The 18,778-nt window shown below is 32.6% G+C and overlaps 2 protein-coding genes across 2 annotated transcripts; one reads left to right on the plus strand and one right to left on the minus strand.

Annotated features, from left to right (window-relative positions):
- Window positions 1-1,023: 1,023 nt before the first annotated feature.
- Window positions 1,024-7,880, minus strand: LOC11429564 (ribosome-recycling factor, chloroplastic). The gene is made up of 10 exons (XM_003590591.4): window positions 7,635-7,880; window positions 7,472-7,541; window positions 7,294-7,389; window positions 6,272-6,369; window positions 5,848-5,959; window positions 4,289-4,330; window positions 3,842-3,898; window positions 3,685-3,735; window positions 3,305-3,361; window positions 1,024-1,360 (listed from the first exon to the last, which is right to left on the minus strand). The coding sequence occupies exons 1-10, from the start codon at window positions 7,820-7,822 to the stop codon at window positions 1,343-1,345; spliced, it is 789 nt and encodes a 262-aa protein (XP_003590639.1). The 5' UTR covers window positions 7,823-7,880; the 3' UTR covers window positions 1,024-1,342.
- An 8,513-nt stretch (window positions 7,881-16,393) lies between these two features.
- Window positions 16,394-18,219, plus strand: LOC11425062 (probable inactive patatin-like protein 9). The gene is made up of 2 exons (XM_003590593.4): window positions 16,394-17,628; window positions 17,770-18,219. The coding sequence occupies exons 1-2, from the start codon at window positions 16,690-16,692 to the stop codon at window positions 17,971-17,973; spliced, it is 1,143 nt and encodes a 380-aa protein (XP_003590641.1). The 5' UTR covers window positions 16,394-16,689; the 3' UTR covers window positions 17,974-18,219.
- The last annotated feature ends 559 nt before the right edge of the window (window positions 18,220-18,778 follow it).

Below are 18,778 nucleotides of genomic sequence, written 5' to 3' on the forward strand. Positions count from 1 at the left end.
GTATATACAATAGTAGGTATAAAATTATCAAAATTTTAGGGAGGGAACGACTTTAGGAGATGAGGAGGGAAGGTAATCTCCACACTTTTTTTGAAATACTGTTTTCTTGATGGAGGGAAACAGAAAGCCTATGATAAATATATTATTGATTTTAGAATTTTATAACTATTCTAAAAAGATAAATGATTTAGAGAAATTTTGAATCCCCTCCAAAACTGCTTGGAGTCTTCTCCCTTCATTTTTGAAAGTTTTCCCGAATTTGCAGTGTTTGTTTAGTCCCTTAAAGAGAAATAAACCCATACAAGATGGATGACTATTCTATGTCGTTATTCCCTTTTCCACTACTCCCATTCTCCTCAGTTTTTTCATCTCTTTCACTTCTAGAAAATTGCATTAGTGTCCCCGATTGCTCAACCTATCGAAACGAATCTTTCGATAGAATTTGTTTTGTTTACAGAACCAATCGAAAGCTAGCTTACGATTGGTCTTTTCCTAAATTTTGAACAATGCAGAAAGCCTATGAAACAATTTTGTCACTTCTACCTCCAAAATAAAGTCTCGTTGACCGCAAGTCCGCAACAATATTTTTCAGCACAATTCAATTCTTGTACCCCAACTTAGGAGCTGACCATCACGAATAGTCGTTTTAGTGGAATAATATATGCAAAATTGAGTTCATTGGAACGACTATCGTTGATGCTCAATATCAACCATTCCCTTTTGGCATAAAAAACACCGAGTAATTCCTCTTTGTTTAGTCTTTTATGTATGATTTACACTCTTTTAACTCCATTCATCATAACCTTTTTGTGTACCCAATAAAGGAGGAATCAAAACGGAGCAAAATGTCCAATGGTAGGTCATGCTTGTCATATAATGAAGATTGTATTTCTCACTCTTTCACCTTTCTTGAAGCATTTTGTTCAATATTTCACTTCAACACCCATATTTGCTCAAAACATAGAAGTCATGAGCTAAATAAACTTGTTAAACAAACAAACAAAATGTCATAGATCAATTTCCTACACCCAATAGAAATCATAAGGATCTTGTTATCTCGAAATTTCACAAAATTAACATTTCTACGCTATAGGAGTCTAATTCCAACGATGCAACTGTGAAGAAATCCCAAATTGCATGCAAGAACTCACCTTTTCAATTTGAAAAAGCATATATTTAACAGAAAAAGTTGTCTTCCGTATAACAAATAAACAAATGCATCAATATTCAAACTTGGCTTATATCAACAGCAACAACAACAAAAAAAAACTTGGCAAAGTAGATACAATTTGACCTTCTCTAGATAGAACTCAATTAAGATGACTTTTTTTGTATCAAACGATCAAACTGTCAGCAACTCCTGAAAGAAAGGGAGAAGTTACTTGTCAAACCCTTAATATACATATGTACAAAAATCACTAGAAAATTAATTTAGGAAAAACTAGAAGTGATGAGGACAATAATACAAATATGCATAATTCAATTTTGCAAGATATAAGTATATAATCAACCATAACTTCTTGTTTGTTGATATATACTTCTTTCCCGGCCACAAAAGGATATAAATCTTGGTGACTGAATAGACAAATTGTTGATAAAAAAAGCTTCTAAATTTTACAATTGACAAATGCTTTCTTGAAATTGTTACGCGTTAGTAGAAAAAGTCGCTCCATTAGATTTTGCAACGTGGCACATTGAATAAACATAAAGTATTTCATGTGGATCCCACATCAATGTCACATCACTAGACTAAATTATATATGAAAGTTATGATGTAAAAATTATATAATGTGTTTTAATCCTAAGGTGGAAGCCTTGGAGTTGACATTAAATGCATGAATTTGATATGCCACATAAAATTGTGGTGATGTGGCATTGATTTGGGATCCATGTGGAAGACCACATAATGCTCATTTAACGTGTGAAGTCATATAACCCCTAACCGCAACAGGTAAGGAAGGACCTTTTTGACTGATGCATTACAATTTCATGAATGTATGTTAGGAGTCCCACATCGAGTATATCAAAGTGCTTGATGTGGTACTTAAGCCTTGAGGTTCTCCCACCTATTGGACTAGTTTTTTGGGTTGGGCTCTCCTCATGGGCTTAAGTCCTAACAATTGGTGCTTTCATTGAGAGTTGGACCACGGAAAGGGCTACCTATAGGCTGGATTAAGGTGTTCCACCGAATACTGATAGGTGAGTGAAGCCGCCAAAAAGGAAAGGGCTACCATCGGGTCAGTGTCGATAGAGTGAAAGCCGCCGTGAACGTCGGCTCTTAAAGAGCGTGGCAATGTTAGGAGTCCCACATCGAGTATATCAAAGTGCTTGATGTGGTACTTAAGCCTTGAGGTTCTCCCACCTATTGGACTAGTTTTTTGGGTTGGGCTCTCCTCATGGGCTTAAGTCCTAACAATTGGTGCTTTCATTGAGAGTTGGACCACGGAAAGGGCTACCTATAGGCTGGATTAAGGTGTTCCACCGAATACTGATAGGTGAGTGAAGCCGCCAAAAAGGAAAGGGCTACCATCGGGTCAGTGTCGATAGAGTGAAAGCCGCCGTGAACGTCGGCTCTTAAAGAGCGTGGCAATGTTAGGAGTCCCACATCGAGTATATCAAAGTGCTTGATGTGGTACTTAAGCCTTGAGGTTCTCCCACCTATTGGACTAGTTTTTTGGGTTGGGCTCTCCTCATGGGCTTAAGTCCTAACAATGTATCAGCTAATTCTTAAAATTCAAAGACTGGTTTTACCGATGCTCACAATTTCGAGGACAAATCTGCCTATTCACTCAAATCTCCATCAAGTCAAAGGCACCAAAGTTAATCTAAATGTGTAAATTAATTGAGAGGCAATCCTTTTAGCCACTATACCATGTTCAAATGAAACATCATTTGTTGAGTTTTACATAGCTAATTTACAGAACATAATGCTGTGAAAGTGACAAATGTAGAACATCAAACAAATCATAGAAATAGTTATTTGAACTGTATTAGGCCCAATTTCAGTGAAATTCTCCCCCCAAAAAATTAAAAGAATCTTGTAACAACGACATTTTTAAATAATAGCTTTTTGTATTAGTTGAAATTAGTTTATGTTTCTCAATTTATTTGAGAGGTTCTCTCATTTAAATTCTGTATACTATGAAGACATGAGCTTAATGAAACATTATTTTTGAAAGTGACAAGCTATTAACTCATTTTAACTGAGAAAAATAGTTTTTTGAATAGAATCCATGTTTAGGCATCTAATTAATCTACAATCTGTCATAAGCTAATAGATAAAGAAAGTGGAAATATATAATACCTTTTCTTTCTGTTTGTAGAGGGCATCAACTTTCTTTATATAATCATCAGTCAGCTTCTACAAAACAACAAAATAGAAAAAAATATGTTATTATTAATTTTAAACAGTAAACATTAACCAATAATGAAATAAAACAACAAATTATCCTCACAGGAAAATTCACACCGATATTGACTAGGTAGCAAAAAAAATGAGCTGCTCACTGCAGTATAATATAAACAAAAAATTGTATAGCGTTGTTTATTACAACTTGACGTTGGATTTGTGCTTGTCCCATTTTACAGTATATTGTCCCATTCACCAATAAAAACAAAAGAGAGATGGCAGTTGAAGTTTAAACACAGTAATATATTGTAACCTATATGAGTGTATCAAGTTACCTGCAAATCGCTAGACAAATCTTTTACATTATCTTCTGAGAGCTTCTTATCCTATGAGAAAATTCCAACGGTGATTAATGAAAGGTATTACGGAAGACAAGGAATAAATTACTGAAGGGAGTTAAGAAATAAAGATAAACAATTGAAGGATTTAAACCTTTTCAAGTTTTTCATAAGCTTTCAAAGCATCTCTTCTTATGTTCCTCAAAGCCACCTATAAAAGAAGTGAACATTCCAAAGCATTCCAAAGAAAGTCACAAACAACTTCAATTTAGCCAAAACATTTATTCTAGAAGCATATTATGGCATGTAAAGCTATATGATTTACATTGAGAAAGAAAGAAGTAAGAAAGACTCTTTACAACAATTAGATCGTTCAATTATTACAATGATTAAATTTTAGTCTTCATTTACAATTATCTTCAATTATTACAATGATTTAAATTTTAGTCTTCATTTACAATTCAAGATTCAACATAGTTTCTAACTGTTAAAGTTGTAGCAAAGAAATAAGTTCCAAGGAGAGCAAAACCCTCACATTGGCAATAAACAAGAGCCAGTTCATTATGACAAAACATAAGTATAATTTATTTTGTATACACACCTTCCCTTCTTCAACTTGTTTAGACACTATCTTTGTTAGTTCCTGGAAAAGAGAAACAAAAATAAGTTATAGCTGAAGTTATTCAAATGACATCACAATATTCACATATTCGTTTAGACATTCAAAAGATTCCACATAATTCATGTATAACTAACCATTTAAATGACATGGTTTCATAAAAAGGTAAATTGATACCAAAACAATTCTGTTGGAATTTGACCTGGAATACCTTGAAACTTTTCCCCCTGTCTCATTGATTGTTTTTGTTGATTGTGACTATAGCCATAATTTATTCCTTTTCTATATTCTTTGAAGTTTCCATAGAAAGTTCAGCAGATACTGATTTTGCTCCTAACCTTGAGGGGTTTGTTCCTATTGTCTTTCTTGTATAAATAGTTGTATAGATACGTACCTTGCTTTTCTCCATCCGACACTGTTCCAGTCTAAGGTTTCAGCAGCTGCAAGCACTTGTCCATTACCAGTACTTGTCTTCACACTGCTATCAAAATTGTCTCCCCTACCCATCTTAAAAACTGGAAACATGCCTCACCTCTGTGTGCCATTTCCAAAGCTTGGTTAGTGCGCTCACATGCACAAGTTTTCAGTCGATTGTTAGGCACGTGAGGTGCACAGACCACTTTACTTTCATTACCAAATCTCATTGATACAAGGGTGGCAGAGAAAACTTTCATTGTTCTTATTGTAAGCTAGACCGGCACACTTAAAAATATTGTCATTCCATGCATAGATTTCTGAATAAAACTGTCAATGCAGTATAGTCTTTGGGGGTTAGATGTTGAACAGAAGACCAGGTCTAAGGCGATATCATCTATTTTCTACCGGAGAATATAGGGAATACCTTCAGCTTAAGGTAGCCTAATAAGGTTTTTCTTTGGTAACTGTAGCTCATACTGAAACTTCTACTATTTGTCACTCACTTCTAAATCCTAGTTGCCAGAGTTGGTTCTTCACCTTTCACACCTATAGAGCTCGCTTGTGATAATCAGTTACTGTTGCATCTTCCTTCAAACAAAAGACTAAATGCATAGGAAATTGAACGTCATTTCATTAGAGAAAAATATCCTTCCAGGCATCACCAAGACTTCTTTTGCGAGCTCCAAGGATCAGTTGTTCGACATCTTCAATAAACCCTTACAAGGACCTCAGATAGCTTATATATGCTTCAACTTGAAGAGAAGTGTTGATTGTAATTATCATCATCATTTATTATTTCCTTTTTTAATATAGTTTTGATAGATAGTTTAATTGTTATTTATTTTGCTACTAATCTTGAGGGATTTCAACTATATCTCCCTTGTATATATAATTGTTAAGATTCATTTGTAAAGAATATTAGAGCCATTTAAATTATTCAAGTGCGTCATAGAAGAGATGATGCTATGTCATTTCGATAATAATTAAATACAAAATTAGAACCAACCAGCAATATTACTTTGAATCAGTGAAAGTATGAATGTAATTCACATAAAAGAAGAAAAGTCACAGGAAATCTCCTAAAATAATCTAGACACTACAGCATCAATGGAAGTGGAAAATACCTTCCGTCTATCAGATGTCAACTGAGGGATACTCAACCGTATCACTTCTCCATCGTTATTGGGAGTCATACCAACATCAGAGTTAACTATAGCTTTCTCTATTGCCTTCAAGCTGAAAATCGATATTAGTAACCAAGAGCTCACTCAGAATTATTCTTCACATAAGATGCCATATGTACACATTTAATCACAATCAAAATTATATGTGTCTCGCATTGTTGAAGAATGTCTCAGATGGGACCGTATGGAATGATACAAATACTCTCAATCAATGACTAATATACACAGGGAGAGAGAAAAAACCGTACAAATCATAACGAGGATGCCACACTTAGAAGTATACAATAAGTTTAAATAAGAACATTTTGATTTTGCTTATCCATTTCATTCTTTCTGGTTTATCATGCATAAGTGCAAAACATACCTTGATTTGTCATATGGCGAGACCAAAAGAGAACTGGCATCAGGAGTGCTTATTTGAGCAATGGTCTTCAAGCTAACTGGAGATCCATAGTATTCCACCTATAATTTATAAAACAGCTCATCTACAGGACCGATTCTCTAGAAAAAATAAAACTAAAAATGTGTGGTCACTTCAGCTTTGCACTTAGTTAAAATCTGATGATTACATCAATATCTCAGTTTCTACCATTGTGTAAGTATGTGCGATTGAGCCACAATAAAAGCAAACAGTTTGTAATGACAATTGGATGTCCCATAGGTCCATTTCCTTAGGTATTTTTGTGTTGTTCTTCACTTAAACTATTCATAACTACCCGCGATTTCCTCAAATCCGTAATTTTCTCAGAATTTGTTATAATCACAAAAAATAAATTTTAAGTGAATAACAACACGAAAAAACACCTAACGAAATGCACCTAAGTTTTGTCCTATTATTGTTTACTAGTAACGGTAAAGAGCAATGGTATGATAACAATAGTGAAAAATACTAAACCAATCAACATTGTCAATTGTGGATTGCGGAAAATTGTGGTTTGTTCGAATTCCACTACGCTATAGCCGCTATTTGACAACTGTTTGTACTACGTAGTATATCATAGAACAATAGCAATTTGTTTGAGTTCTGCTACGCTATAGCGCTACTATAGCTGCTATTTGACAACACTTTATACTAAGTAGTATATAAAGGAACAATAGCGATTTGCTCGAATTCTGCTATGCTATAGTGCTACTATAGCCCCTATTTAACAAACACTTACACCAATCCAAATCAAGTGAAATGAAGTAAATGACAGAAGAAAAAGCTGATAATAAGATACATAAGTCATGCAATGAAAAGTGATCATGACATAAAAGTAGCAATCAAAACACATAATTCCAATTGATCTAACTTTAGAACAACAAAGTAAAACCATTACAATGTAATATTTATTTTCTAGCAGAAACAGATTAAATAAAAAAGTAACAATGTAATTACAAGCATACCTCAATTTTGTCAAGCATAGACGGGGTTGCTCTCCCAGTTCTTATAGAACTGAAATTAGTCTTAACATTGTCAAGAGTTCTTTCCATCCTACTTTTCTGAAGACATAAAGATTAAACACTCAGAACCCCGCATTCATATATACATAAAAATGGGAACTTTATTGAAAGAGATACCTACAACATCATTTTCAATAGATGCTTTTTCAGCTTCAATTTCTTCAATAGTAGCAGCCCTCACAAATCCCTTTCTGGGTATTTTTCAAAAAAAACAAATTACAATAAAAACCAATGAAGTAGTTCAAAATTGAAAACAAGCACTTCTAGAGTAATAATTTTGGTACCTTGTATGCAATGTCAACAACCCTTTAGAAAGGGAGTGTCTGCCACTGCCAGAGAGTTTTAGAGTGACATAGGTTGAAGAGCGTTTGATGGTGAAAGAGGAGTGTGCAGAAAGAAGGGCTTTGGGAACAATTGGAAGGTTTTGAAAGATAGAACGGAGTGGTGTTGTTGAAGAGAAAGAGGTTGCCATGAGATGCTCTACGCCTAGTGTTCTTGACTTTGTTGTGGATAACAATAACAATATATATGTGTAAGTTCATAAATTTCATCAATATTTTTAGTAATAATAATAGGTCAATAGTCTTTTTTTTAAGTGGTGGCAGGAGTTTGATCCCCACCTTGTATATATTATGCATTGTCCCTAACAACTGAGCTAAGTTCACGGGGACAGATTTAATTGTTAGTCGACAAAATGAGTTTTTTTATTTATTTATATATTCTTTTTATTTTGTTATCATCATTTAAGTATTAATACTTTTTTTTATTATAAATGTTGTTTTTTCTATTATGACTCTTATTATTTATACTTGTAAAAAAAAACTCTTATTATTTATTATTGATTTTTTAGTCGGTTCTACCATGACTGTTGTGTGTTTCTGCCTTTGATTATCTGATTGTTACCATATTTGTTGAGATCTAAAAGTTTCAAGGCATCAGGTTCATCATCTTAACACTTGTGTTTAAATTCAGATTGTTGTGATATCTTACTACGAGATTGTTTGACTCAATGAACTGACTGTTATTGCTTGTTGTTGTCACTCAGGAAGTTGTTGGTAAGTAAATCGTTTCGTTTGGTGGTCGGCTCATTCGCCACATTGTAGACCTCCGATTAGGATTAACTAGAGGATGGATCCACTTGTGTTGCTTTAAATTTTTGCATCATTCATTTAAATTGACTTGCACTTTTGTGTGGATTTACTACGTTTGGTTTTATGTCCTCCAATGTTTGTGCATTTTTCCATTTTTATAATAAATATATTTGAGCACTAGACAAATGTTTAAAATGTACAAAGGATGTCAACCTAATTTAGACGTCTTCTATTCTCTTTAATGTCTTGATGGTTTTAATTTTCAAAAAACATAAAATCTTAATTTGCGTCACCATTCTAAAGTGACATAAATTTTGGGACTAGTCGAGATTTGTTATTTTCTTTTCCAAACTATGCAAACAAGTTTAGACTAAATAGATGATGATTAAACCTTACACTACTTTGAAGAACATTACCTGGCCTGAAATCCTCATGGTTGTGACTTTAGGGACGTTTTTTGTTAAAGAGTCTTACATCAGATAAAAGATGGTTTCATAATATATTTATAAGTAGGACAATCTTCACCTCACAAGCAGGTTTTGTAGGGATGTGTTAGGTCGAACTATGATTTGTAAGACTTTTCTCGATGTGTGCTAGAATTTTTTTGTTAGAACTCAATATATGCTACTATATTTTTAAGAAGGAAAATGCTGTTTTTTTACATGAAAATATTGTTTTTAACAGTACTATTTTCTTCCAGTCAAAAGGATATGTATTATTTTTTATATATACAATTCACAAATATATTTGGTAAGTATCATGATGTTATTTAACTTGATTATTTCAATAACAAGAAAAGAAAAAAATAGAGGTAAAATGCTGAAAAAAATTCAGAACTTGTAATTGATACGTTTTTAAATGATTTCTTTACCAACTCCAATTATTTGTTCTAGAGGTAGAAAGATATATCTTAAAAGTTACACATTGGATGAGACATGACATATCATATACATACATGAGTTTAAAAAGTAGAGGCGGTCTTCACCTTAAAAGTCTGTCATGTTAGATTGAGCTAATTTCAACTCAAATTTTAATATGGTATCAAAGATTCATAAGATCGCCTTCTATTAAATCGCTGCTATCGAGTCACTCAGGTCACACTTCAGATGTCTAGTTTTAGACATAAGAGTGTGTGTTAAGAGTCGCATATTAAATGAGATAAGACCGAGTTTATAAATAAAGACAATTATCAGCTTATAAATCCATTCCAATGCAAATTCTAATATCTATCCAACAATGGTTGTTATTTGTGCACATGATATCCAAAGAAAAAACCAATTCCATTTTCACTTAATTACCTTAGACAACCCCCTCTCAAACAACTTACCTTGCACATCCCACACAGTATACATGAGTTTTTTTGTTTTGTTTTGAGGCGCATAGTGTACATGAGTTGGCATTATATAAAAGGACAAGTTATACTTCACACAATTTTACTGACCAAACTGCTCAATTTTCCATTTCCTTTTGCATGTATCCTCTACCTTTAATTTGGCTATATCTTTATTTTCATCCCAATTTCATATTTGTTTAATGAGCTCACTACTACACTTATTGCCTCAATCAGGAATCAAATGGCTTTGATTCTGGTGTTAATTATAGCAATTTTGATTAATCTCTCAGGAGATTCTACAAGTGCTGTTTACAGGGTGGGAGATACTGCTGGGTGGACTATCATAGATCACCCTGACTAAAAAAATTGGACTTCTACTAAATGGTTCCATGTTGGTGATACTCTTAGTATGTGCTTCACTTATTAATACCTTCTTCACCATATTTAATTTTTCCCCCTTCCCCTTCTTATATTCCTTCAAATCTTTGTTGATTAATTTATTTATGTGACTTGATGAATATCTTACAAAATTTATGTATATACGTGTACAGGTTGTCAAGCACGTATTATATACGATTTGGGTGCATCATTGATAACCCTCATATCATATTTATCAACATAAATAATTATGCAGCATTGATAGTAATATTTACAAAGTTATGTCTTAGACTTAGATTTAGGTTTTCTTAGGCGACGGCTACCTGCCACTATCTTAAGCAGTATCCGAGTGAGTCGAATAATAGTTGGTTCAAATAGTCTTTGATAGACTCTAATATCATCTTAAAATATATATTGTATCTAACTTAATTTTTAAAAAACCGACTTATAAAAAGAAGAATAACAATTATTTATAAACCATATCTTATCTAATGTAGGGATGTTTATATTATGTTTTAAGAACGCAAAATGAACTATAGGTCGATAACATTATAATTTTAATGTTGTGTGATCGCTATGCGATCCTATGATTCACCTAGTGTAGTTGCATTTAACTATCGTTCTTCATAGGAATAGAAATCGTGATTGTTACTACGACCGGGATTTTAAATCTTAATTATTTACATTATAGTTGATTAATAACAACGTAGTATGCAACATGCAGTTTTCTCGTACCACAAGCAATATCATGATGTTATGGAGGTGAGTCACCAAGACTACATTCACTGCAACATAAATTCTGCAAAGGCCTTTTACCACTCTGGCTCTGATTCCATCAACCTCACCAACCCAGGGGACTTCTACTTCATTTGTAGCAAAAATGGCCACTGTCAAGCTGGCCAGAAGCTTCACATTAAAGTTCATTATACCTGACATCCATCAAGCCAATTGGCACTATTGCACAATATTTGTACTTGTTCTTCTAGATTTAAAAAGTTCTTTCTTTAGATTAATCATCCAAAAGTTGAGAATTTCTTTCAGTTTTAATCAGAGATTTTGAGCTCGAATATAAAAATGAAAAGTTAAAACTCTTAAGAGTGAACATTGTTGCCCAAATGGTTCTCGGCTCAAGAATTGTGATACTTAATTTACATAAATGCGTACCAGGTTATTATCTAGTGTCTCCAAAATAATTGTACGAATGCTGACAAAATTGCTAAATGTATAGATCTCTTTTCTTAAAAATGTTTTGAATAATTTTTTATTTGCACAGATCTTTTGAACCATATTATATATACTTAACTTCTTTGTTAATGATCGATTCAATCTTTTTCACTAATAATAAAGAACTAGTGTACACAACATTAGTAAGATTCGAATAGTTTGTCACGAGATCTGCTAATAATTAATAAATGTACTCAAATATGTATTATTAAGAAAAATATATTCTTAATATCTGTTCAAGAGATCTCACGGTGTTTTGATATACTAGATCTCAGGCCTTGTTATCATCACTAAAAATTGTTACTTCTAAAACTAAGTATTATGGAGCAAAAATGTAGAGTTATAATTGATTTAAAGATAACAACTCACTTTTTATTTAACTAGTAAAAGACCTGGCACGAGTCATGTAACATTGCGTTAATTATATAAAAAATAATTTTATTATATTGATTATATTGTTAATATTATAGAATATTTAAATAAAAATTATTAGTATTAATGCAATGTTTTTATTAAATATTTTTCTCTTATATATATATATATAAATAATTGTGAATTTTATATACTTATATATGTGGAAGAAAAAAATTATGTACATATATGAGAAAATCAAGATGATAAAATTTTGAAAACTCGTGACTATTTTTAAAATATCAAAATTAATGTAGTGCTTCTATTAAATAACTTTTCATTTTATATACACAACACGATTCAATGTTTGCACCTCGCCTGTTGTAGATTTTATGTTCTTATATCTGCATAAACAAATTTTATATACATATTGTTAGTAGTTATATTTAAATAAATTGGATAATAAGGAGAAGAAAGAGGAAACAACTTCGAGTTATATTTTACAAAATGAACATAAAATTAAGAAGATCATGGGTTTTAAAAAGGACAATTATGAAATTTTGGAGGAGTGCGATTTTTATATATTGTTAATAGAAATGATCATTATCAGGCACATAAAAAGTTAAGAAGGTTATGGATTTTTATTTTTTTTGGTCAAGAAGATTATGGGTTTTAAAAAGGACAATTATGAATTTTTGCTGAAATATGATTTTTATATATTGTTAGTAGACACGTGGCAGCAAAGGTACATTATTTTAAGGCGAATATGGTTTTGATCTCTGCAAATATGTCTCGTTTTGGTTTTAGTCCATGTGAGTATTTTTTGGTCCCTACAAAATATTTTATTTTTGAAAATAGTCCCTCCTAGGACTATTTTCAAAAGTAAAATATTTTGCAGGGACCTTTTTAAAAATCAAAAGATTTTGCATGGGCTTTTTTTTCTCTAATAAATGGGTTCAGTCATCATGTGTCACGTGTACAAATCATCACAAAAGTGGGGCCAAGGACCAAAACCAACGCGAGACATATTTGTAGGGACCAAAAACAAAAAAAAAAATACAGGGACTAAAAACAAGACATATTTGCAGGGACCAAAACCATATTTTAGCCTATTTTTAAAAACAATAATAACTTGTATAGGTGTTCATTTGTTTGGTCCCGTGTGTGTAGTTCAATTAGTAGCTCTTAGAGACATTATGTGCAAGGGTTGAAGTTCGAACTCCGAAACCTCTACTTCTTCTCATATAAATATAATGTGTATGAATCTAGCCATCAAACTACCTAACAAAAAAAAAAGGTTCTTTGCTTGTTACCCTGAATCCTCACTTCTCCCATGGACTCTTTTTCTTGGTGCAAAAAAGAATCTAAAATTCTTCATATAAAATTGTTTTGAACAACTTCTCATAAAAAAAACATTTTTAATAACTATTTTAATTTTTTCATAAAAAAATAATTCATTAGGGTTAAAAAACGAAAAAAAAGTGTTTTTATTAATATATCTAGAAATTCATCTCTAAATTATGAAATCTTGCTAGAAAACTCTCTAAATTATTTAACTTTTTTTAGAGGTCTCAATTATTTAATATCTACATTTTTTTTGAAAGACTACAACTTTTTCTTTAATTCATATCAAAGTGCCCTATAAATTGGCTCCCACAATTGAACAACTCTACGTAACACCTATTTTTTATTTTTGAAGCAAAAGCAAATAAAAATCACTTATGTCGCTAACACTTAATCACTTATATTGTCTCAGCGTATCTCAATCTCTCATGATGCCTCTACATGCAGCATCTATCTCACCATTATGAAGAACAACTTCCTAAGAGCTTCAAAATGACGCATTTTGTTTTAGCCAACTTAAATCTTTATGATTTAGATAAGCAACGGGGTCATAGTCTCTAAAACTTGAGGGTCAAACTCCCTTAAATCAATCTTCTTCTTCTGCACTCTGCAGTTAACAAAAAAAAGAAAAACCAAGCACTCTGCAGTTAACAACAAAAAAAAAAAAAAAAACCAAGTATAGAAAGTAGGGTTAATTAAGTTTTTTGTCCTTATAAATATCTGCAGTTTTGTCTTTAGTCCGTATAAAAATAAATCACACTTTTTAGTCCCTACAAAATTTTCTGTTAGTGTTTTTAGTCCATGTTAAATTAAAATTTGTTTAATTATGCTTAAACTTCTAAATTTTTGAAATATTTTTTACATACATGTCCATAACATCATAAGACACTCTTTTATAAAAAAAATAAAAAATTGTTTTTAACATGTAATGAGTTAAATATAAATTTTTCTAAAAGCAAAATTTTCAAGATTATATTAATGAAAATTGGGCCTAATAATAAAATTTTAAGTTACTTTTTGCGGAGGAACTTTGTATAATATTCTAAGTAAGTATGTGAAAAATATGTTACAAATTTAAAAGTTTAAGCAAAATTAAGCAAATTTTAATTTTACAAGGACTAAAAATATGTGTTGGTCCCTATTAAATTGAAATTTGTTTAATTATACTTAAACTTTTATATTTTTAATTGATTTTTAACAGACATGTTAAGAACATTATAATAATCTCTTTTATAAAAAATTAGAATTTTTTAACATGTAATGAATTAAATATAATTTTTATAAAACGCCAAAATTTGAAGATAAGACTAACGAAAATTTGGATCTAAAAATAAAATTTTGAGCTAATTTATTGTGACGGAACCTTTTATAATGTTTTAAACAAGTATTTAAAAAATCATTAAAAAAATTAAAATTTTAAGCATAATTAAACAAATTTTAATTTAACAGGGACTAAAAACACTAACAGAAAATTTTGTAGGGATTAAAAATTATAATTTATTTTTATAGAGATTAAAAACAAAACTACAGATATTTATAGGGACTAAAAACTTAATTAACCCAAAAAATCCAAGAAAATAAAACAAATGAAAAAAATACAATGAAATAAACGAGGGGAATGAAGAATTGTATGCTACTCCTATATTTGACTTACTGAGCAAGCATAACATAACGCGAGGCCGGTCAAAAAGTCCATGTTCGCGCTACCCGCAACCCAATACCGCACGCGCGGCTGCACATGCATGGATGGACACTCCTAAGTCCTAATACGTACGTAATAAGACTCTCGCGGGACCAAACAAAGGTGAAAAAAAAAAAAAAATTTAATTGCATTTTTGGACCCCTATTTTTTCAAAAGTTGTGGTTATGGATCTCTAACTAATTTAAATACAAAAGAGCCCCCTATGTTTTGATTCTTTGGCAGTTTTGGACCCCCAAGACAACAAAAAAAAAAATTGACACGTGGCGCCTCACTTAGGGTGCTACATCAGCGTTGACCGAGTAACAATGGACTGGGGGTCCAAAACTGCCAAAGAATCAAAACATAGGGGACTATTTTGTATTTAAATTAGTTAGGGGTCTATAACCACAACTTTTAGAAAGATAGGGATCCAAAAGTGCAATTAAGCCAAAAAAAAAAATACAATGTAACTTTTTCTATTTTAGACATGTAACAAAGTTAAATATGTGACCTTTTTAGAGAAATACACTTCAATATCAATCATGCAAACCAACTCATGTGAGTTAGTATGAAAATAAGGTTAACAAATAACAACACATGTTTAATGAACTTGAATCTCATCCATTGATGTTGTCAGGACATTGGATTAGAGAATGCAATACACTCGAGAACTTGAGTGATGTAAGACTCGAAACAACTTTAATAACTCTTAATAAGCTTTTCAACCTTAATTAAAGTCATGTAAGCTACACCAAATCTTAAAAGAAAAAGAGTTAGGATCGGTTGATACCAGGTGTCAACGAATTCGTTGACACCAAATCTCAACCGTCTAATTTATTTAATTCAATGATCCATAATTATTTGTTAAGTTAATCAGCATGATCTTTTTTCCCTTGCCTCATCTGATCCCGCGCTCATTTTTCTACTTCATCTTCAACAAATTATTGTTAATGGCCAACAATCAAAGTAAACCCATCCAAAATTCAACCGATCAATTACAATCCATCCAAAACTTGATTTCCATGTCAATTCACCAAGAATTTAGAAACTCAAGAACTTCTACAAGTCTTCCGTTTGAATTTCTACAAGTCAATTAAAAGTGGTGAAACATAATAAATCAATTTCAAAAACGAATTTCCGTCTCAATTTATAGAACACGAAAAAAATCAATTTCATAAACTCTATTTCTAAACTGAAAAACCCACCAATCAAAGGAAACTCATCTAATTCAAAATACCCTAGATTCACGATTCACTAGTTTCCTCTAATTTCAAATGATTTCATGAATATTAGATAAATTATGTACATAGGTTGCAACATGTATGAGAAATCTATCAAGGAGTGGATGTGGTAGAGAATAACTAATTGTCCAGAAGCAAAAATGAGTATATTCTTCAATTTGTGATTGGAAGAGATACATAATTACCGTGAGTCAATTTAAAAATTATTTATTAGCCTTTGATTAAAATAAATTGACGGTTGAGATTTGATTGACACCTGATGTCAACGGATCTCAACTCAAAGAAAAAATATATGAATTTTAATCGATAAAAATATGTGATACAGAACATGTATTGATACTCTTATAATTATAAAATGAAGGAAGTAGTACTCACTCTAAAAAAATGGTTACAAGTACTCACTCTATATAACTACACCCATTCCCAAACGCACCTTTCAGTCTGATAGTTTTAACTCTCACCAACTCTGTTCAGAAAGAACAGAGAATCAAAGAGATACCGTACAAAACAAAACTCACACACACCCTTCAATTCATTTCCACCATTTATTCCTCTCATCACCAAACCGTGACACACTCTTTCCTTTCTCACCTTCCACTCCTTTTTTCACACTCTTCACCATTACTACAACACACCTGCAACTATATTCATTCATAACTTCATATATTCTAATTTTCATTGTGAAACTCACTAAAAATGGATCTCACTAAAGTCACACTAGACATCTTCTCCAAACTCGAACACAAATGGCTTTCTCATTGCAAAGAAGAAACAACCACCAAAACTCGCATTCTCAGCATTGACGGCGGAGGAACAACCGCCATTGTAGCCGGCGCTGCTTTAATCCATCTCGAAGATCAGATCCGTCTTCAAACCTCTGATCCTCACGCTCACGTCGTTGATTTCTTCGACATTGTCGCTGGTACCGGAATTGGCGCTATCCTCGCTGCAATGATCACTGCAGCCGATGCATTCGGAAGACCAATGTATACAGCTAGAGAATCCGTTCGTATTATCACAGAGAAAAACTCTCAACTCTACAAACGCAAATCAACCGGAGTATTTCGTCGCCGGTGCCGAAGATTCTCTTCAAAGAACATGGATAACGTGTTGAAAGAAGTGTTCGTCAGAAAACAAGATTCACGGTTGTTGACTTTAAAGGACACGTGTAAACCATTGCTTATACCTTGCTTTGACCTCAAGAGTTCAGCTCCATTCGTTTTTTCACGAGCCGACGCAACGGAATCTCCTAGCTTCAACTTCGAACTCTGGAAAGTATGCCGCGCCACGTCAGCAACACCTAACCATTTCAAACCTTTTGAATTCACTTCCGTCGATGGAAAAACCTCTTGCTCCGCCGTAGACGGTGGTTTAGTCATGAACAATCCTACCGCCGCCGCAGTCACGCATGTTCTACACAACAAACGTGATTTTCCAACGGTGAACGGCGTGGAGGATCTTTTGGTTCTTTCATTGGGAAACGGATCGTCGAATTCGAAGACACGTGAGAACGAAAACCGCACGTGCTCAACGCCGTTAATGGTTGACATTGTTCTTGACGGCGTTTCCGAGACGATTGACCAAATGCTTGGAAACGCATTCTGTTGGAATCGTACGGATTACGTCAGAATTCAGGTACGTTAATTTTTATTTTTACTTTTTTCTTCTTTCTGTTTCTCTGATCTCTGCATTTCGTTCAGAACTCAGAAAATAGAAATCAATCAAATCACATCATTATCCAGTTACCGTTAGTTAACGGCGTTTGTTTTGTAACAGGCGTTTGGTTTGGGAAGTGAAGAGGAAGTGTTGAAGGAAAGAGGATTGGAGTCGTTACCGTTTGGAGGGAAACGGTTATTGACGGAGACTAACGGAAATAGAATCGGAAGCTTCGTGCAACGTCTTGTTGCTAATGGAAAGCCAAGTCCACCTTTCAGTCCTTGCAAGGATTCAGTTGTTACATCTCTCGCTAATGGACGCTAGTTTTTGTCTTCGTTTAATTTCTCTGTTTTTTTTAGTAGTTTTGTTCTAACGCTGTAGAACTGTAACCAGTTTTTTTACCTAGCAATGCCAGTTGTCCAAAGTTAATGTTTTAGCATTTTAGCTTCTAGTCTATTGTTTTCTTTTCTTAGGGGGCTCCAAATCAGATTTTCTGTCTAAACAAATTGGAATTCGGTTTCTATGCAGCCACACAGTCGATAATTTTGAGCGTGTTCGATTAAGATTGAATAGTTCATATTTCAACCTTATAACTAAAAATTGTTTAAGACTTGGATGACATGATCCAACTATTTTTAGGTGTTGACTACACCCACTTTCAATTGCACTTTATCCAAATTTGAAAATTTGATCCATTTACGATTTCGACATATGTGTTATCATTAGATCGAGATCAAGAAATATTAAGGTTAAAATTTGGATCATCCAATCCGACGATCACAGATGGATAAATTGTGTGAATGAGTCAAAATTTGATTGCATGAGATATAGGTGCGAATTAAGACATTTCTAAACATATGTTTTGTTTAACTGTGTCTTATACCATTTATGTGGTGGATTTTTATGTTTTGGTACAAGTTAGGTATTGAAGCTTCTCATTTCGCAATAAAAAAAAAAAAACACGTTTTCGTAGAAATTTAATCAAGAAAAGCAGTTATAAACATGTACACTATATAAACTTTCTTTCTAACACAATTACACAAACTTTCAGTGCATAGTAAATTAATTTGGTGGGGATCTACATAACAACGTACATTAAAAAAATGTGTCTTAGAGTGGGTTGTTAATT

The sequence above is a fragment of the Medicago truncatula genome, chromosome 1 (assembly GCF_003473485.1).
Source record: "Medicago truncatula cultivar Jemalong A17 chromosome 1, MtrunA17r5.0-ANR, whole genome shotgun sequence".
Classification (NCBI taxonomy): domain Eukaryota; kingdom Viridiplantae; phylum Streptophyta; class Magnoliopsida; order Fabales; family Fabaceae; genus Medicago; species Medicago truncatula.

Excerpts from the sequence above, each read along its gene's own strand:
- LOC11429564 (XM_003590591.4), bottom strand. The coding sequence starts at position 7,822 with ATGGCAACCTCTTTCTCTTCAACAACACCACTCCGTTCTATCTTTCAA. Across the intron at positions 6,370-7,293 it reads CTATGCTTGACAAAATTGAG|GTGGAATACTATGGATCTCC; the intron begins GTATGCTTGTAA and ends TATAAATTATAG. Across the intron at positions 3,362-3,684 it reads ATTTGTCTAGCGATTTGCAG|AAGCTGACTGATGATTATAT; the intron begins GTAACTTGATAC and ends GTTGTTTTGTAG.
- LOC11425062 (XM_003590593.4), top strand. The coding sequence starts at position 16,690 with ATGGATCTCACTAAAGTCACACTAGACATCTTCTCCAAACTCGAACAC. Across the intron at positions 17,629-17,769 it reads CGGATTACGTCAGAATTCAG|GCGTTTGGTTTGGGAAGTGA; the intron begins GTACGTTAATTT and ends GTTTTGTAACAG.